The sequence below is a fragment of the Gavialis gangeticus genome, unplaced genomic scaffold (genome assembly GCF_001723915.1).
Source record: "Gavialis gangeticus isolate Ggan-Ray unplaced genomic scaffold, GavGan_comp1, whole genome shotgun sequence".
Lineage (NCBI taxonomy): Eukaryota > Metazoa > Chordata > Crocodylia > Gavialidae > Gavialis > Gavialis gangeticus.
In genome coordinates this window covers 132,543,313-132,562,859 of record NW_017729025.1, presented here as the reverse complement: position 1 = coordinate 132,562,859, position 19,547 = coordinate 132,543,313, and the positions used below count along the sequence as shown (strand labels likewise).

At 40.7% G+C, this 19,547-nt stretch overlaps 1 protein-coding gene across 3 annotated transcripts in view; it reads right to left on the bottom strand.

Moving 5' to 3' along the window:
- The window catches only part of GALNT18 (polypeptide N-acetylgalactosaminyltransferase 18), a 645,416-nt gene that overhangs the window by 116,621 nt on the left and 509,248 nt on the right, over positions 1-19,547 (bottom strand). For all 3 annotated transcript variants that reach the window (XM_019519580.1, XM_019519578.1, XM_019519579.1), the window contains one exon: positions 9,395-9,580. In XM_019519580.1, coding sequence (XP_019375125.1) covers positions 9,395-9,580 — 186 coding nt within the window. The remainder of the gene's footprint in view (positions 1-9,394; positions 9,581-19,547) is intronic.

Genomic DNA, 19,547 nt, shown 5'->3' with positions numbered 1-19,547 from the left:
TGTGGCCTTTTCATTAACGTATTCCATTTTTCTAACCATTTTTGTAGTCCAGCTGTGTTGTTCCATTGGGAAGGTTAGGTGTCCTGATCACCTTTCTGAAATATCAATCAACCCATTTGATACGATCACAACAAGTTTAGTCAATATTGCAAAACCTTCCCCTCCCCTTTTTTATTATCTTCTGCTTTTTTGGCTGGCCTCAGTTGGTATGACAGTGTTGTGGAGTTCGTGAAACATGAGTTTCATAAAGACTCTGAACCAGAGATCAATAATTTATTCCATTAAAATCATGCAGCAGAAATTTTTAGAGAGGGGTCTAAATGCAAATCTATAGCTGCTATCTGACAGAAAGAAAAATGAGACATTTTACTGTAAATTATGTTCTTGCACATACCTCAATATAATAGAACCAAACATAGTATAAATAATCTTCACAGGGAAATCTTACAATCTATTTGGTTAATCAGGAAGCCTCAGCTGAATTCATAAATGCTCAAAGTCTTTGTCATCCACTGAGAACAAAACTTTAAAATAACATTGGAAATGATGATTTTTTTCCCCCCACACTGGATAGCTTTATAGAAGCCTAGTTTTATGAGCTAAATCACAAGCTGCACTTTGTATCATGCATTGTTTGTGTAATTAACAGTATTCTGGAGCAAGTGTGCTTTATAATGAAGGCATTTCCTGACTCGCACTAAAGTAAATTTGGCTTTCTATTAGAAAGGTATATTAACAAAATATTTTGGACCTGTTGGAGGCCTGCCATAAACTGTTCCAACTCGAGCTGTTTCTAACAGAAGTCGTTTTTCCTTATGGAAATTATAAATTACAAGAAAGTGGCCAGAGCCCCTTAGAGCCCCACCTCAAGCATTCAATAATTACAAGTCAACCTGAAGCTGATCAACAAAAATCTCCTGTATACAGTGGTTTACTGCATGGGATAGCATTTAGAACTTCCATTTGGATGCTTCGTGGACCTCCAAAACTATGGGAGATCTCACCAGCCTATTTTCTCACTGTCAGATCACAACACTCCACTGAACACATTTCCCTTCCTGACCTCTATCTTTATGTATACCTGCTATCCCTGTGGCCTCTGATGATCTAGCCATTAACCTCATTATATTATGAAGTAAGGCTCAGCTGCTCCTCTTCTGGGCTCCACAACATTCCCATTCCTTTTTCATGAGAACTAGCATACTAGCCCCTTCTGCTTTTCAGACTGCATTCTATGTGAGTACTCAATGGGACCAGGTACCAACAAACATGCAACTGGATCTTGATAAGCAACTACAAAGGAAATGCATTCACATGTAACACCTGGCTTGGGTATAGGAAAGACCAGCTTGTGTGTAGCCATTGTATGTAGCTTGTGTGTACACAGAAGGTAAATTAAAGTCCTGCCATGTAGGCAATGGTGGGGTATATTTTCTCATTTGACCCCAAGAATATGTTTTGAATTTAACATGGAGGCAACTGTTTACATCTGTGGAAGACATTCTGTTTTCATTCTTCATCTCTGATGAGACTCCCTGCCAAGATGCCAGTTAGTGCCAACTGCTATTGTGTCCTCTGCGTGTTGAGGTCTGTTCGCTAAAAGCTGAAGGAATGCCAACTGGTTTTACAAAATCATTCAGTGATCCTACCATCCTATGAATTACCTTATCTCTGAAGCCCCTCCTTCTCGTCCCATTTTTTTTTCTCCATTTACTGGTTCTTAGGGCCCCTCTCCACATACAGATAAAAGCATGATGGGATCTAATGTACAATCCACACATTTGCACCTCCTGCCATGCCACACATGTATGGCAGGAAGTACAGTTGTATAGATCACATATTATTGCTGGTGCAGAGGAAGCTCATGCACCCCTGCAACTGGGAGCTCCCATGCTCAGGGGTGCATATGGGCTCCCCCCCCAGCTAGGACCTCTGATCAGCTGATGGGGCTCCCAGCCACAGAAGCCCCTGGCCACACATTCAGTTAATAATGTGATACGAAGTAACTAGAAAGTGATTATCCACATTTTGTGAAATAAGTTTGCAATTTATTTCTATTTTTATCATGCCATCAATTGAATGAACATGTGGTCAGGTAACCGGTTAAGGCATGATTAAGTGGCCAATCATGTCCTAAGCATAACATGTAGATGGGGTCTAAGAATTCCTTTTTCTAAGGGATCCCTGCTCTTAATCCATTAAAAGCTCTGCTTCAGTTTTAAAGTGCTTTATCACATTTATTTATGTAGGTATTTAAGCTGAAGTCATCACCATGGTATCAAGCTCCTGAGTAAAGCTTTCAATGCTTCAGATATAGCCACAAACAGAGATCCCAAGATAACAGCTATGCCATGGTGCCAAATGAGGCAAACTCACTTCTCTTATTGAGCCTCTGATGCTCTGAAATCATTGGACACATTTGACTGAGGAGCATTCTGCAGCTCTGAGAACTATTCCATGGAAAAAGAGGTACTACTAAACACTTGCCCATGTTGGAGCAGTTCAACCCCTCACTGCTACAAGTGGACAAGTTTCAGCTCCACTATATGGGTTCCAGGCCTCTTCTTTTGCACCAATATTGCATCAGCCTCCAAGTAATATAATTATAGTTGCAGTCCATTTAAAAAAAAAATCTGAGCAGGCCATTTATGTTTTTGCCACAATCTACTTTGTGTGTCTACTTCATCCCATTTTACCACTTTCTGAGACTCTCTTTGGCTTGAAGATTGCCACTATTTTATATTTCACCCCGATAGAAGATTTAGACTGAGGAAAGGTGCACCTGAACTAATGCTACTCAGTCAGATACAGAAACTTGGCCATCGGCTTTACTACCCAACTGTAGCAGTCAATTCAAGTTGCTTCATTAAGGTAGACATTCATTCTCTTTACTTGCACTTTGTATGTACAAACATCAGACTGCATTTCTCCTTCCCATTTGATATTTGATATAGAATGGAAAACTCCCACTCTAATAACGTTGGTTTTCTTTACTGACTGATTTGGTCATGGACCATGTACATATAAAGTCTTCTTGCCAGTAATAATGCTGGGAGACAAGATGTTACTGCTCATGTGCTGCATCTGTTGGCAAGCCCTTACCCTTTAGCTTCCTTTCACTGAGGGCTAAACTGCCATGGTTTAGCCTTTACTTACTGCGGAGAATGAACATATACAGTTCCCACAGACCAGCCGAGGCACAATAAGTGTTTTCTAACTTCCCGTAATTTGTTCTTTTGTCCACACTTTTGAGAAATTCTAAACCATCAGGTTACAGCAGCAGCCTCTTTTTCAGATGCAGTGAGCATTTTCTTCATTTCATTTTATTCAGCGAGTTTGGTTCAAATACCACTTTGTTCAAAATTAAGAAACTGAGCAAGAAATGGAAAAGCAGGAAAACTTGTTTCCATCTTCAAAAATATAAGTAGAAAGAAGGTGTGACAGAATGATATCTACTAACTCTAAAACCTGGAAAGACAGTATGAGACCTGAAACAAGCAGTTCAATTCACTAACTAAAGATATTCTTCTTTTGTTTAATATACCAATTTTAAAACAAAACATTTTTAATAAACTTACTTTTTTTCTGACCCATCACACTATTTAAGGTCATTTTATCAAACTAATAAACAAGTTTAGAAAACTGGTTTTGTGCGTTTTAACTGAATTTCATTTCCCACTCAAATACACAAATCATGAGCAGAAATACATCATCCAGTAAATAAGATATGCCTTATTCACCAATTTCTAATGTAAAAAAAGTAAAAAGAATATGAACATGTATAGTAAACAGTAAACTGAATACCTGCTTAATTAAATATGTAAAGCTATGGCATTTCCACCTTTTTTGCAGAAAGAATAATTGAGTTTTGCATAAAGGTACTACATTTAGTTGCAAATCAACATATTTTAATAGCTGCTAACTACTGACCAACTTTCAGGGAGGAAAATCCAGGACAATCCCAGATGTCCTATAAGCCCCAGAACCAAAAGTAATTTACAGTATTTCCAATTCTGGTTAGTGTAATTGCCTTAATGCTAAACAGCTCCATTCTCTCCTAGCTAATTAAATTAGTATAGCCACATTAATGCAGCACTGGGCCTGAGCCAATTAACTTTGCCCACAACTATCTCTTGAACAGTACAGCGACAATCACATGCAGCAGGTAGTGCTTGATGTTGCACCCTCTCAACACATAAAACAGAACTGCCCAATGTTTCTAGTTTGATATGAAGGGTTTATTTTCAGTGACTCTTCAGGAACACAGGGATACAGTTCCAAAACTCAAGAACATTTGGGTAAATGCAGGATGGTTCATCTCTTCCGTTACCAACTAATGAGAATCAACCTTTCCTTAGGAAATTACATAAAAGGTACAAGATTAAATAACTATGATTTTAATCAAGGTTTCCTTTTTGCTGATTAAATCATGATTAAAATTGGTGATTTTTAAATGAAGCCACCATCTCACCATCTTGCTACTCTATAGGGAAAATTCATCGTTGCTGTTTTATTTCCTGCTTGAGCACAATTCCATACAGGGACAGATAATTACTTAAGGGATGTACTGGATAATGCTGCTTCCATGCCGGCCCTTGAGTCCCTCTCTCTCCATTATCAAAGGAAACTTTGGTTTGATGTAAAACACTATCCTTTTATATTAGTTGTAGCTAATATTTTTTTTTAATTATCTTATAGTGACCACCAACATCTTCTGGTCATAAGTCACCATAATTATCATCAGCAATCCCTTGATAGGGGGACAACAGTCTTCCAGTAAATAAGGAAGTTACTGGTGAGTTCGTAGATGACTGAGGAGGCCAATCTGAGATTTGCATGTTCGACTGCAGTGTTCCAAATAGTTCCGGGAGGAAAGAGTAGATCCTGGTGATGTTGTGACACAGTTCTTTCCCTTTGTCTCTCTTATCCATCTGCCTCCATAGTAAGGTGAGTTTGCTCAAAATGATCGATGCCTTGCTGTACATCATGGTGTCACTAGGGACATGGTTTCAATGCTGGTGATGTCTGCTTGAACCAGAATGCTGGCATTCATTCTTCTCTCCTTCCATTTTATATAGGGGACGTTCCAAAGACATAGCCTATGTTAACGTTCCAAAGCTTTTAACTGTTTCTAATCTGTCATCCAGGTCAATATTCTCCAAGGACAGCCCTCTAATTACAATATGTGGAGGAGCTGATTGGTTTGGGGAGGGTTGTTAAAGGAACTTGGTGTCTGTGAAGTTAATAGAGAGTCCAAGGATTTCATACATGTGACCTGGAACTCTTCAATTGTGTAGGCACACATGACAATCATCAGAAAATTGAAGATCAGTAAAAGAGGTGTTTGTTGTCTTGGATTTGGAACATAGCTGGTTGATATTAAAGAGACTCTTGTCCATATGATACTGGACATGAATGATGCATGTCCTTGGCAGCTGGGGGGCGGCACAGAGGTGGCAAGTGGGGGAGCTACTGCAGATGCTGCTGGTCCTATCGGCAGGGGGTGGGGTGAGCACCACCCAAGAGGTGGCAACCACCCACAGCCGCTGCCGCCAGTGGCGGCAGCAGCCAGCAGGGGTTGTGGGCTGCCTGCAGATGTTGCCAGCAGTGGCAGTAGTGGGGTGGTGAGCAGGGACCGCCCACAAGATGCCACTGACAATGTAAGCAGCGCCTTTTTGTAGGGGGTGTATTGCCATGCTCAGGGGGTGCATGTGCACCCACGTGCACTCCCTATATGTTGCCCGATACTGGATGCTGACTACAGATGGAACTCTATTAACAATGATAGCTTGAATAGCTGTAATATAAATGGTAGAGTATTGATGGAATCACACATCCTTACTTGACTCCAGCTCTAATAGTGAGGGGGTCCTTTTCCAACCCATTGTTTAGGATGGCTCCTGGCATGTCATCATGAAGAAGTCTGATAATGATAACAAATTTTGGCAGACCAAATCTCATTAGGATCATCCATTTGACCTCCCTGTTGATTGACTCAAAGGCCTTAGTCAGGTCAATAAAGGCCATGTTGTTCATCTTGACCTGTATTGTTCGTGGCACTTCTGCAGGTGTCTAACAACAGTGACCAGATCTACTGTACCTCTGTGTGAACTGAACCCATATCAGGACTTAGGTAAAATCTCCTCAACAAGGAAAATGAATATACTGAGAAGAATGCAGGCCAGGATCTTCCCAGCTATACACAGGAGTGCAATATCACAATAAGTGCTGCAATCTGATTTATCTCCTTTTTTAATTTAGTAATGAACCTGGCATTTCTAAAAGTCATTGGGAATCTATTCATGATGTGTAGTCAGTGAGAGAGCTTTTTTCAAACTTGCTTATAAACTTTGACTGGTATTCTATCAGGACTACATGCTCTGGATCTCTTCATCTGCTTAATTAACTTCAAGACCTCTTGATAAGTTGCTGGATCTGCAAGCAATGGTGTTGTGAAATGGTTTCAATGGTATCATCTTTGACGTTAGGATCTTGGTTCTGGAGCTCTTGAAAGTGCTTCTTCCACCATGTGTTGATGGTGGAGCTGTCTTTAAAAGGCGTTGTTCCATTCTTCAATCTCAAAGGGGTGGCTTCTTGTGAATTTGGCCCATAGATAGCTTTGATTGTGCTGAAAGAACTATGCATGTCATGGCTGTTGGCAAACTTTTGAATGTCTTTTCTTATGCTCTCCCACCACTTGTTCTTCTTCTCTCAATTTTTTCTTTGTGTCTCAGTTTAGTGTTATGTCATTCTTCCAACTGCATTCTTTGATGGCTCTCTTTTTTGGCCAGTGCAAACTTGTATTTTTCTATCATTCTCTCTGAACCACTCCTAATGTTTCTTTGTGGAGAAATATAGAGATTCTTTGCACACCTCACAGATGCATTTCTTGATGCTTTCCCAGTGATCAATATTGTCGAGAGTTTCTCACTGAAACACTGTTGGCAATGATCATTTCTAGTAGGGTCTTTCAAGTACTGACTATTAAATCTCTTCCTTGGCTGCTTATTTTGTTTAGGTCATTTTGGGTGATACAAATGGACATTAGTATCCAATGATCTATTCTGCAGTCATCTGTGCTGGTCATAGGTCTGGTGATATGGACATGACACTTCTGGGAATGCACTACGATGCTGTTAATCAGGTACCAGTGTTCTGAGCAGGGGTGCATCCATGGTATCTTCCATTTGTTGCTTTGGCAGAATAAGAAGTTTGTGATGATGAGATCATGTCCCTACCCCATGCTTTCCAAGTGTTCCTTTCCATAGCTCAGACTCCCTGCCCACTCTAACATTGAAATAGCGAAGAAGAATTATCTTCTTTAGGGACAGATGACAGGACTTAGTTGAGTTCAGAAAAGGAGTCTTGTTTCATCAACTGCATCAAGGGTTGGGGATGAAAACTGTTGCATGTTATCTGTTGGTTAGTTGATGATGAAGGGTCATGAGATGCTCGTTGGTGCCAGCTAAACATTCCAGCATCTGAGAACAAATTTGGCCTTGAAAACAAAACTAGTGCTGTGGATGTGTCTGTCTTTTTTTGCTGTTCCTTTCCAAGGTGCAGCCACCACTATTTTCTGAGCTGCCACCTTCCTACGTGTATGGTCTCACTAAGCACAGCAATGTAAATATTAAATCATATACGTTCTCTGTGCACAAGTGCTATCCTTCACTCCAATCAGTCACTGTTACGGTTGTCCATCAGGGTGTATGCATTCCAGGCTGAAGAAAGATGCTTGCTATTGAAGAAAGATGCTTCTGTATGTCTTCTTTTAATAAGGGGATGCCAATGCATATCAGCAACCACACAATACTTTGAAGGAAGTCAACTTTAATCTCATGGCAAGGAAAACCTAGACAATGGGAAGTTTCTATTCTGTGGTAGCCTTCATCCATCTTTGCAGCCATTGTGAAGTATTCTTTCTTCATCTGCCCACACTGATGTTGAGCACATTTTTTATTTTTAGATTATTACTACTCTTTGAAATCTTGATCTCAACCTTACCACCATGGGTGACCCTACCAGGAGTACAAACTCCAGATGGCATCATTCTTAAGGTCATTGGTAGCACATAAACCTCTCCACTATATCAAGGTTGCAATCCTTGGGAGAACATTATTAGCAACAATCAACCTAAAATCCCTTTATACCATCAACTATTTTTGAACTTTCCTCTTCAGAGGGAGCTGAAAGTGTCCGTTTCCTTGCTAAAATTATTTTTGTAGTTTTGTGAAACTACCATAGGCAATGTGCAGCATTTTCCTTTAGGAACAAAAACTGCAACCAACAAATTATGTCTATTTCACTGCAGCTGCAAAATTGTTCACTGAGATTGGGGAGAGCTTTTATTAGAAATAAAATTAAATAAAATAAATTGCCAAGTTCATTTGTTCATTTTGTGATATTTTCTTTGGCAGCACACAGCTGGAGAAAGCTGCATGCAAGCAAAGCAAATAGCAGATTCGTTTGCAGAACTCAACAAAGCCTAGAATCAGAAACCAACCTTTGCTCACAGTTACTTTTATGGAAATTGAGAGTGATACAATTCAAGACTGATACAACCACCTTGACACCAACAGAACACATTTTAGTTTGTCTGTGGCAGGAATACTTATGTATCCCAAATAGATATCTGGACCTTGAAGGATTTTCACATATCTGCATGGGGGTATATACACTTTCAACTATTTTCAGGGATATGAACTGACTTTGCCTAACAACATATTATCCACAATTCCTAAACGATTTAAAACTTTTCTATTACCTGTTTAATAAATGGAAATAGAGCAGCATGTTTTTGACAAAACCACACAGATTAAAGACTATGGAGCACAAGTATAAGAACACTCAACTAATTTTAGCTTGGAGTGCTTTTTTTTTCTTTCCCAAGTGTTACCTATGCTTTTGTAAATAAGAATCTGTTCTCCACATAGAAATCTAGGGCCATAAACTCACTTCTCCTGTATGACGATTTCCAGCTCTGCTGAGGAAGTCCCACTGAATAACACCAGGTTTTTGAAACAGAAAAATACGTTTCCAGCAAAGCTCGTGGAATTTTCCTTCTCTTAGATGCTACATTAACACTTAACTCTAACTTAGCTAAAAAGTGTATTAATCAGTGAGCTATACATACGATTTTAAAGCTTCACCACTAGCATTCCTGTATTTACCAGTGTCAAGGAGTCCTGGAGGGTGATTGAGGAACAGATGGAAAACAGCAGAATAAGAAATTCATTTATAAATAACCTAAAGGCAATGGGACTAGTCTTCTGGATGAAGATGCAATTTTGTACAAAGAAGGGTGGCTAAATTTAGCACTTAACTAAAGCTCCTATTTCAGACTAAGACCTGGATATTTTTACATACTATTGTAAAAATGATCTTTGCAACCCACCTCTTGGGGTATATTCCATGCCATGTAAACATGGCTTTTGAATTCATCCATCCAGACTTCAGCTACTCTCAATGCATTTCTTCGGACGTGGGCAGTGAGGTCTTCAGTGTACGGCTTATGGGCTCTTTCGATATGGGCAATCCTAGAGCAAGGGAGAACTTCAACGCTGCCTCCACATTGCCAGACCTAGAAAAACAATTAACACACCCTTTAAAGTCAGCTGGCTGGACCCAGTACACAGTATCATTACATGTTATTTCTTCCAACAATACCTGGGAATTATTTTGGTTTTAAACAAAATACTGATATTAAGGATAATAATAACCTAGGAGATATTGGATAATCCAAATTATATTTCAAGACTAAGCCGATATCGCTCTGAAAATTACCAGTACTACATTATCATATACATGTTTTTCCCACAGATAACTTTTCTTAACTATGTTATTAATAAAATAATTTAAGAGGCATAAATGACAACAGTATCCCCATTCATTGTATACAGCATACATTTAATTCCAAACTTTCTGTGAAGAGGTAATATTCAGTCCATCTTTCTCTTGCTCTCTCTTAGACACCAGAACTAGATAACTTTAGGGGTGACAAACACAAGCCACTGAATATGTCTGAAAATTCCAAAATATTCAGATTTCACGAGGCCTGGATAAATTAACCTAACATTTTGCTAACCCAAAAGGGGATCAAGTATATTTATTTTGTAAATAAATGCCAAAGACAAAGATTTCCCATTGGGAGTACCATACTCACAAGCTCCATAACAGCTTGATGGACCTGCATCACCTTTCCAAATAAAGGCCAATGTGTTTATCACATTAGGTGGATGTCTCTGGTCAGTGTTCTGCTATTGCTGAGTATCACAACAGCGATGGGGCAATGTTTACAGACTGGTATTGCTATTTGAGAATGCCTTGGCTTCAGAATCCCTTGCTTTTCAGCCTTTAAAATGTGCATATAATGGAACCACAGAGCTGGAAGGGACATCAAGGATCACTTGGTGCGCTCAACTTTTCCTCACAGTTTCAATTCCAGACCTTTTATTATCTGTGTCACCTGCCTCCTGAAACCCTCCCTGGATTATCTCAATTGTCAGTCTTTACATCCTTCTCAAACTGCAGGACCCAGAACTGTACACAATATTCCAGCTAAGCTGTAACCAGTGTTACTACCACCTCGTGTCTCTTGCATAGAATACTTTTGTCAATGCAGTCCAAAAGTACATTTTCTATTTTAACAGCAGCACTGCACTGCAAAGAGCATCTCACATTTATTTTTATTGAATTTTATTTTGTTATCTCTAGCGCATTTTTCAACACATCAAGATCTTTTGGAATTCCAGTCGTCTGAAGTATTTGCAACTCTTCTCAGTTTTGTGTCATCTGCCCACTGGATCAAAAAGCTCTCTATTCCTGGCCACCAGCCATCAATACAAACAGCACCAAATCCAGTATAGACTCCTGTGGAATCGTACTTGAAATTTCCTGCCATTCTGACAGCAATCCATTTATAGTTACTCTTTCCACAGAATGATAATTCTATCTAGGCCACATGTCTTCAGCTTATTAATGTAAAGGTCATGTGGGATGGTGGTCAGAGCATGCCTATGTCTAAAGCTGAAGTATACTTAATAGCAGTCTTCAGCTACCTGAAGAGTGGTTTCAAAGAGGATGGAAATAGACTGTTCTCAATGGTGGCCGACGATGAACAAGGAGAAATGGTTTCAAGTTGCAGCAAAGGAAGTTTAGGTTAGATATTAGGAAGAACCTTCCCACTAGGAGGTTAGTAAAACACTGGAACAGGTTACCCAGATAAGTTGTGGAATCTCCATCGTTAGAAGTTTAAGACTCAGGTAGACAAAGCCTTGCTGGAGATGATCTAGTTGGGGATGGTCTTGCTAAGCAGCGGGTTGGCCTAGATGACCTCCTGAGACCTTTTCCAACCCTAATTTTCTATGATTCTATCAAAAGGAGAAGCAGGATATAATAGCCTTGCCAGACTACTGTAGTAATGATGCTACATTGCTTGTCCTACCTGAACTAGCTTATTCAAATCCAGCTTGGGTATCTCTTCAGGGAACCACACTGTGTTTGCAAACATACCTATAATTGCAACTTCTTTTGGGATGTGGTGATGAAACAAATGTCATCAGGCTATAATACTGTTAAGGGAGATCTCAGCTTTTTGGTGCCCAATCCCTATATGGCAGGAGGTAGGCAAGAATAGTTTTATCCCCAGGCAGCTCACCAAGAAGAGCTTGTACTCTGGTTTCTCTTCTTGTGAGCAGGGAATACAGGTTGGCAGAACATCATGTTCTGGAACTGAGCGTGAGCCCCTCCAGGTCTGTCCATCCTACATGCATATGCTCTACCAGGGAGGCATTTTGTTCAACCATTCATTTGATATATTTAGACATCTGGCTTGAATACAGCATTTAGGCATTTGGCAGATTCTGAGACTGGAAGAATGTGGCATGGATTCAGAATGTTTACAAAGCCTTTTCTGGGATGGTGCCTAATTACGTTCAGCATATGCTGAAAGAAGAGACAGAACCTTGTCTCTGCTCACTGGTTGACGAGCCCCCCATGAACATAGTGTACAGTCAAGCAAGAAAGCAAAAGGAAAGGCTTTTGCACATCTTTGTCTCAAGCACTTGGAATCCTGCAAGAGTGAATAAACATAACCAACGTCAGTGCAAAACTATGAAGATCTACATGAATATTTAATAGGAACTGGGCAATTGCTCTGTCATAAGAATATACAATAAACTGGAAATAACTTCTGTGTCCTGTTGCGTTTTTCTAAACATAATATAAAGCAGGCAATCCAGTTTAAAGAGCTACCAAGAAATATTAGTTTCGGAAAAATACAGTTCTATATAGCTCAAATACAGTTTTAGTAGAGATCAAATATGAAGTAACATCACATTTACCTCCAATCTGAGCCATTTCTCAGCACCACACTGAAATCCAATTAAAAACTGTCTGAGCCAAACCGAATCTGGCTCAGCAGTACACATACAATAGTTTGCATACTACTTAAAATTAATATCATAAAAGAAACAAGGAAGATACTGGATGGACATTGCTCCAGTAAGATAAAAAAATTAAATATCACCTACTGTGTTCCAATGCTCACTTTTGGTTCATTTTAATTAAGATTGAACCAAATTAAACCTAATTAAAAAACCTGATGCAAATGCTACATCCAGACACCCTACAGTACAGGGCAATTCAGATCTGAACTGCATCTTCATAACAGGGAGAAGCAAAACTACATTTCAATAGAAGAATGAATTTCCAAGGCTGCTGAACTTGAGCTGAAATTTGAAGCTTGGGTTCATCTGTAATTTTAGTACAGATACAGTAATTGGGAAAAACTCTCCTGACTTTATAATGGAGCTGTGTCTGTTTTCCAAACATACCCTGATGTAACAAATACTTTAATATGGTTTGTAAACAACAATTACCCAGTATTTGATCAAACTCCAATTAATCAAACCTGTTGGCCATCCCTTCCTCTCAGAGACGCTGTCAGTCTTTGTTCTATTTCTGAAGACTAATTATTACAGCGCCACAAGAAACATGAATGCTCTTAAAATCTTAATGCTAAGTAGGAGCTGTCAATACAGAAACTGACAGATTGGGTTGGTTCTACAGAATAGATTCTAAAACAAATCTAATTCTTTATAAGGAAACATCTTCACAAATCTGTGGAAATGTGATTAGCAGGTAACAAATATCAGTCCAGATGTCATCAGCACATAGAGGTATGTATTTATAATTCCCACATATCAAGATTATAGAACTGGAAGGGACCTCGTGGAGTTCCAGTCCTGCACCCTGTTCAAGGATCATCCCTGACTAAGCCATTCCAGTCAAGTCTGGTTAACCTGTTCTTGAAACTTTCCAGGGATGGAGATCCTATAACCTCTCTACGTAGCCTGTTCCAATGCTTAATCCTCTAGGGGCAAATCCAGTGGCACAATCAGACTAGCTGTGCTACACAAGAGCTCTCAGCAGGGGATCTGGCTGAACTCCCTACTTTTGTGTGACTAAAGCCCAGAGGCTGAATGCTGCTGCTGCCACTTATCCCTTCTTTGGCCTGTGCTGCTGAATTCAGCAAGATGGGGAGGGATGGGAAGAGTGAACAGCAGCAGTATTCAGTGTTCACCCCCCAGGTCTGGAACTACATAAAAGTAGGGGCTATATCCAGACCCCACCCCAATCAGCTGGTAAGCTCAGAGTTCACTACTCATACAGAGCTCTGGCAGGAGCCCATACTCCTTTCAGAGCTCACTGTACCTGTGCAGCACAACCTGCATTATGTGTGGTGGTGGTGGGAGGGTTCACCTCCCTTCCCGTGTTCCTGGTTCTGCTACTGTTATCCATCCTCATAGTAAGAAAGGTCTTAATTTTCTCTGATGCAGTTTGAGGCCTGCTCCCTGCAAGATGAAACTAAGCCATTCAGTAAATAAATCTGCAATAAGGAAGAAGAAAAAAAAGATTATTTTGAAAATAGGGGATTCAGATGTTCAGTGGCCACGTTTATATGTGCATTCATGTGCCATAGTTACTGTGCATTAAGTTTAGTACGTGTAATAATAGGTACTAACTCAATGTACAGTAACCAGCAGTACTGCACAGTAGCACTGGCATGTGCCTTTTCCGTGACTCCAATGTTCAATACACTAATTCTACTGTGTGTTAGTGCATTACCATGGCTTTTACCATGACACACTAATGTGCAGTAGATTAGTCTACTGAACATTTGGCATCTCATGTAGACACATTCAGTTATGGTCTCCTCAGGATTTTTACAGCCCTGTTTTAGGGGCAGTGTATAAACACACAATAACTCATGGAGTATCCAGAGGTAATACTGCAACTGCGAATATACTCTGAGGACATGGCACAAATTTTCCTTCTCAGCTAGTCATCTTTAATTTGGAGCAGATGACCAACCACTCTATCTCATTTCTCACTGAAGTGGCTTATCCCAGGGATTTCCACAAAAAGGCAATATATTATGACTATTCATTAAGTTGTTACTTTCCCTGTATCTGTACCTAAGCTCAGAGGAAGGGAGCTGGGTACATCATTAATGATGTAGTATAAATAGCTTTATACATCAGATAATTGTTTGTAACCATTTTTCTATGTAAACCCTGAATATAAGGGTTTACACTGAACAGGTGGTGCTATACTAGCACCGCAAGTGTGTCTGTCACTTTCCAGTGGCTGCTCTGCATAAGAAGAAATGAGTTTCATATAGATATTACTGTTAACAAAATACTCCCTCCACTCCAGGAATGGAGGCTTGTGTTTTGCAGCTGACAACATACAATGGTGTGTTATTAGGTATGCAACAAGATAAACAAACCACTACTGCCTCTTAAACAGACTTTGCTATTAAAGGGGGATTGGTATCTGGTTCGTTCACAGAGAAATGGCAGAAAACCTACAACCATCTGTGGAACTTGAGATGGAAGTTCTAGCTCTGAGTAATGGCTGCTGGGGCCATTCCAGAAGGCGTCCCGCCTCCCCAAGAGGCACTTGTCAAGTGCCACGGCTTTATGCTTGCTCTATCTTGTTACTCAACAGAAGGAGTTAAGTCTTGTAGTTCAGAAATGGGATTTTATTCCTGGCTCCACTACACATTTCCTGTGTAACCTCAGAGCCAAAATCTGCCACACTTACTCAATTTAAGTGGTACTTTATTCTAGGAATAGTCTTGCTGAAATGACATTATCATATTATAAGTAGACATTTATAACAGTGCAAGATAAAGGAAATTTCCAAATTAACACTGGTCTAACTAGTGCAATTCTCAAGGGACCTGGTAAAAAAGCTTTCAGGAAGTTCATGCTCACAGGAACCTCAGCAAGGCAGCTAGAACAAGGCTAAGAAGGAGATCCGATTGGCATGCACTGCCAGGACAGGAAGATCAGGAATGCTTGTACAAGAGCTATCTACAACAAGCAGAAAAGAAGGTGCTTAATAACTTTGGCTTAAGGAAACAGAACACTCTCTATTACCAGTGATGTGGACTTGTTACATAAGGTGCTAAGAGCTGAAAATTGCTAGTTTTCCACGAGATCCCTCTCAGCAGAACACTGTGTATAATGTGGAGTTCCTGTCCAATTGCTAGGTGTACACACACACTTTTCAAGAGGGACCACTTGTAGTGGAAAACACGCCCATCTACTGTGATAATGGATCAACAACACCTACTATGTCATTCTGAAAAATTCCAGTTGCAAAGTTGTCTCACTGGGTTGCTTCAGCTTTGCCTCAAAGTGAATACTTTGAAGTTTTTAATTTGTGCAGCACTGTAGAAGTAGAGACTATGTCCATGCATTCAGCAGGAAGGCTCAGTAAATTGCCCCTTCTCTGTCCCCCCCGCCGCTCTTTGCTTTAGAGCAGTTTCCTCAAGGATTCTTATACCAATAACTCATTCCACAAAAATATTTTTTTAAACTCCCCGAAACATAGGAGTGAACTTTCAAATATAACCCAAATGTTTCTTCAGAAAGAAGTCTTCCAAATTCTCCTTTGTAAGGAGTACCTTTGAAACAAATACTTATTCTTGAAATGACTCCCTGAGGAGACTCAAACATCTGGCACAGCCCCAGTAAGCACTTAAAGGGTTTTGTCCTTTGAAAGGGTCTCTTTGTAGCTATTGAGAGGTGGCACAATGGTCTTTCTGGAAAGCTTTCAAGGAGATGTTGGGTGTAGTAACAGTGTCTGATGCTTGTGAAGCAGAAAGCCTTTTCTTCACAAGTAAGGTTAGCTGAAATTATACCATGACCCAAAGGAAAAATATAATCTTAGCATGGGATGTGCTAGGAATATCACAGTTGGTCTATACAAAAAAAGATTTGCTTCTTCAAAATGTGCAAATTATCAGAAATGTAACTAGATACTGTATGTGGCATAGGGACGCATTCTCTTTATTACAGTGTCATTTATCACTACTAGTAGTACATTTACAAGGCTTTCACATGAACTTATGTGTAAATCCACCTGTAGCTTCTCACAAAACAAGCAGCATGCACTTTGTGATATGCCAATGAAACAAACCAAACAAGCTTGGAAAGAACAGAGATGTCTGAGATTGCAAAGCCAACCTATAACCTTCCTAGGATGTCCCAGAAAGATGGTCCTACATAGATAGCACTCTATGCTTGAACATAGTCACAGAGGTGAAACTCAGACACTGAGAATAACGTAGTCCTGATTCTACCCCATCTCTGCCTAGCACAACTGCTCTAAGAGAGATTTTTAAAATAGCCAGCATCTAGACTATTAAGGAGGTTTAAAAGGCAGGTAGCATCTTGGAATTCAGCAAGAAGTGAACTCGTTTCTAGTGAGAAGTGTGAAACGCAGAAGTAATATGCTTTGACAGTCCACGCTGCTCATGCTGGCTAAAGCTTCTGACTAGCCTGTAAGGATAGCCCCAAAGGAGAGGCAATAGGGGACAAAGGCATGAATAGCCATGGAAGTATCAGCCTCCAAAAGAAAACAGGCACAGCTGCAGACTAATAGAAGCATTTTTGTCCACTGCTACCACCTGAGAATCCAGGAACACGGATGACTGTAACAAGCCCCTGGGATTTAAAATGTATTGCACAGCAGAGGCAAAAGCCAACAGCTGAAGGAGCAGTCAAAGGCTTTGTCTGTTCATAAATATGGCTTTCCCTCAGTTTTCAGCATCAGTTTGGGATTAAATTTAATCTCACTGATGTTCACAGGTCACTGACTCAGCCAGACATTTGGAAAGCCAGGGAAAGTTTCCGCCTGGTACAGACAAACAGGAGACTCACAAACAACTGTCATCAGCCTTCTTATAACACTGTAGCCCAAAATAAACCTCATAGTCTCCTCCAGAGGTTTCATACTGAATAGAAGGATTGATCGGGCTGGACTCTGTAGGATTCCAGGCTTAAATAAGGTCTCTACTACTACCCTTTCTGCAAGAAATAAGTACATCTACTTTAAACTCACTTCTCCCTTAAGCCTGCGAAGACTAATCCCTGAGCAGTAAATGCAGTTCAATGAACAAAACAAAGAGTTAAACAATCCAAAAAAAAAAAAATCACAGTCTAAATCAGGGTTGTCAAACACATCCCAGGTCCCAGGCTGAATCTGGATGGCAAGATTTTCTTCCTGGCAGGATCCATGCATCCACCAGCAACTGCAGTTAGTCCAAGGGTGGGTGCATACGTAGCTGCATTTGGATAGCAGCACACATCCACAGGCATGCCACAGTGCAGAGTTGTGTTTGAGAGGCAGTATGGGTTGGGGGGGAAGGGCAGGCATGGGGCAATGTGGACCCACATTTGGATAGTAGCACAGGGCTTCATTTGGGCAGCAGCATTGGTATGGGAACATGCAGCAGTGTGGAGCTGCATTTTAGAGGCAACACAGAGTTGTGTTTGGGAGGCTGAGTATATCTGGGAGCCTGGCCCTTGTGACCATGTCCATTGGAGTCTAGAGACCTTAAATTCCATAATAGGCCACACCTCACAACATTGGTAGCATCCTCGACCACTGCCAGGATGGATGGCACAGTCCCATGGACCTTATGTTTGACATTCCCACTCTAAATCAACACCACCGTCTGCATCTCTCAGTTTATTTTGTATTCTCTCGTTGTTTGTTTAGTTAAGCTGCAAAGTACTCACATTTGGTATTGCATCTACATTTAGGACTTACCCAGTCCTGAACACACTGCCGGCACAAAGCAATTAGATATAATAACATTCAAATAGATCCACAGTTCCAGTACCAGCAATACCTTGTAATCAAACATACTGAAGACCACTGTTATGATTCAGAGCCCATGGTTCATGTAGCTTTAGATTCTCACACACAAATGGGAGCGCATGCAAATCATCTTCACCAAGAGCTTGGGGATTCCCAAACAGAGAAGCATAGGTAACAGATGCTAGAAGATCAGATCCATTATATACTATACAAGGGGTGTCTACACGTGAAACTAAAACGGCACAATAAACTCTGCCATAGTACACACCAGAGTTTATTGTTCCCAGGTGCAACATTTAAATGCATGCCCAGGACCACAGCTTGTTGAGCCAGGGTTTCAGGGGTCAGGCTGTGAGCCTAAACCTGCTCTGCCCCTGCTCAGTATGCTTCAGAGGGGCTGGCTGGGGCATAAGGTTGCTACAGTGGGCGATAGCTGGCAGACAGCCCCACACTGTAGCACCCTTGTTCCCCAGCCAGCCCTGTCACCGTATATATGTGCATTGCAGAGGGATAAATAACTCTGCAGTATGACAGTATTTGTGTCGGGCAGTAATATTCTGCGGAAGAGTTAATTTGTTTACTTTGGCCTAATAACACCATACATATAGGCGATGATGCTTTACTGTGGGGCTAGTCAGGACCAGTAAAGCTTCTCATGTAGATGCGCCCACAGACTGCAGCCATGCCTACCGCCCTTAGCTCCATCTATGGCTCCACAAGTGGATGTTGTGAGGTGCTAGGGAAGCAAGGATCTGTTAACACCACATTTTTTCTTTTGGCTTTTTTATGCTTGAATTCAACTCATAAGTATCTTTTTCTAAGTGCATGATAAATTAACCTTATAAAACAAGATAAAAACAGATTGATGGAGTCATTCAAGCAGTTTTCTGGAATGCTTGCCTCTTGTTTTCATGTAAGTTTACAAACCACACTATTGTCAGATACTTGTCTCTTAAATTATTGTTTTTCTGAGGGCAAAAATGAACTCTATATACTAACCCACCAACACTGCTTTGTGTAAACCATAAAGAGTGTAATGCCCAGAGCACTAATACAAGCAGGGCTCAAAGTACAAAACAGAAACCCCAATGGGGAGAGCTACATATTGCAGTATAACGGGCAGGGGAGGGCTTGCACACGGCAGCCACTGCTGCTTACCTGTGGAGCCATGCCAGCGGTGGCAGTCGCTGTGTGCAAAACCTCCCCGTGCTGCTGCTGCCACCATGGAGCCATACTGGGCACTCTGGCCAGCTGCAAACCCCTGGTCCCCTCCAGAGTGGCTGGCTTTATACTGGTGATCCCCACTCCCCACTTCAAATCCCCAATCCCTGCCAGAGTCCCCAGCTTTATACCAGCGATTCCCCCCACCC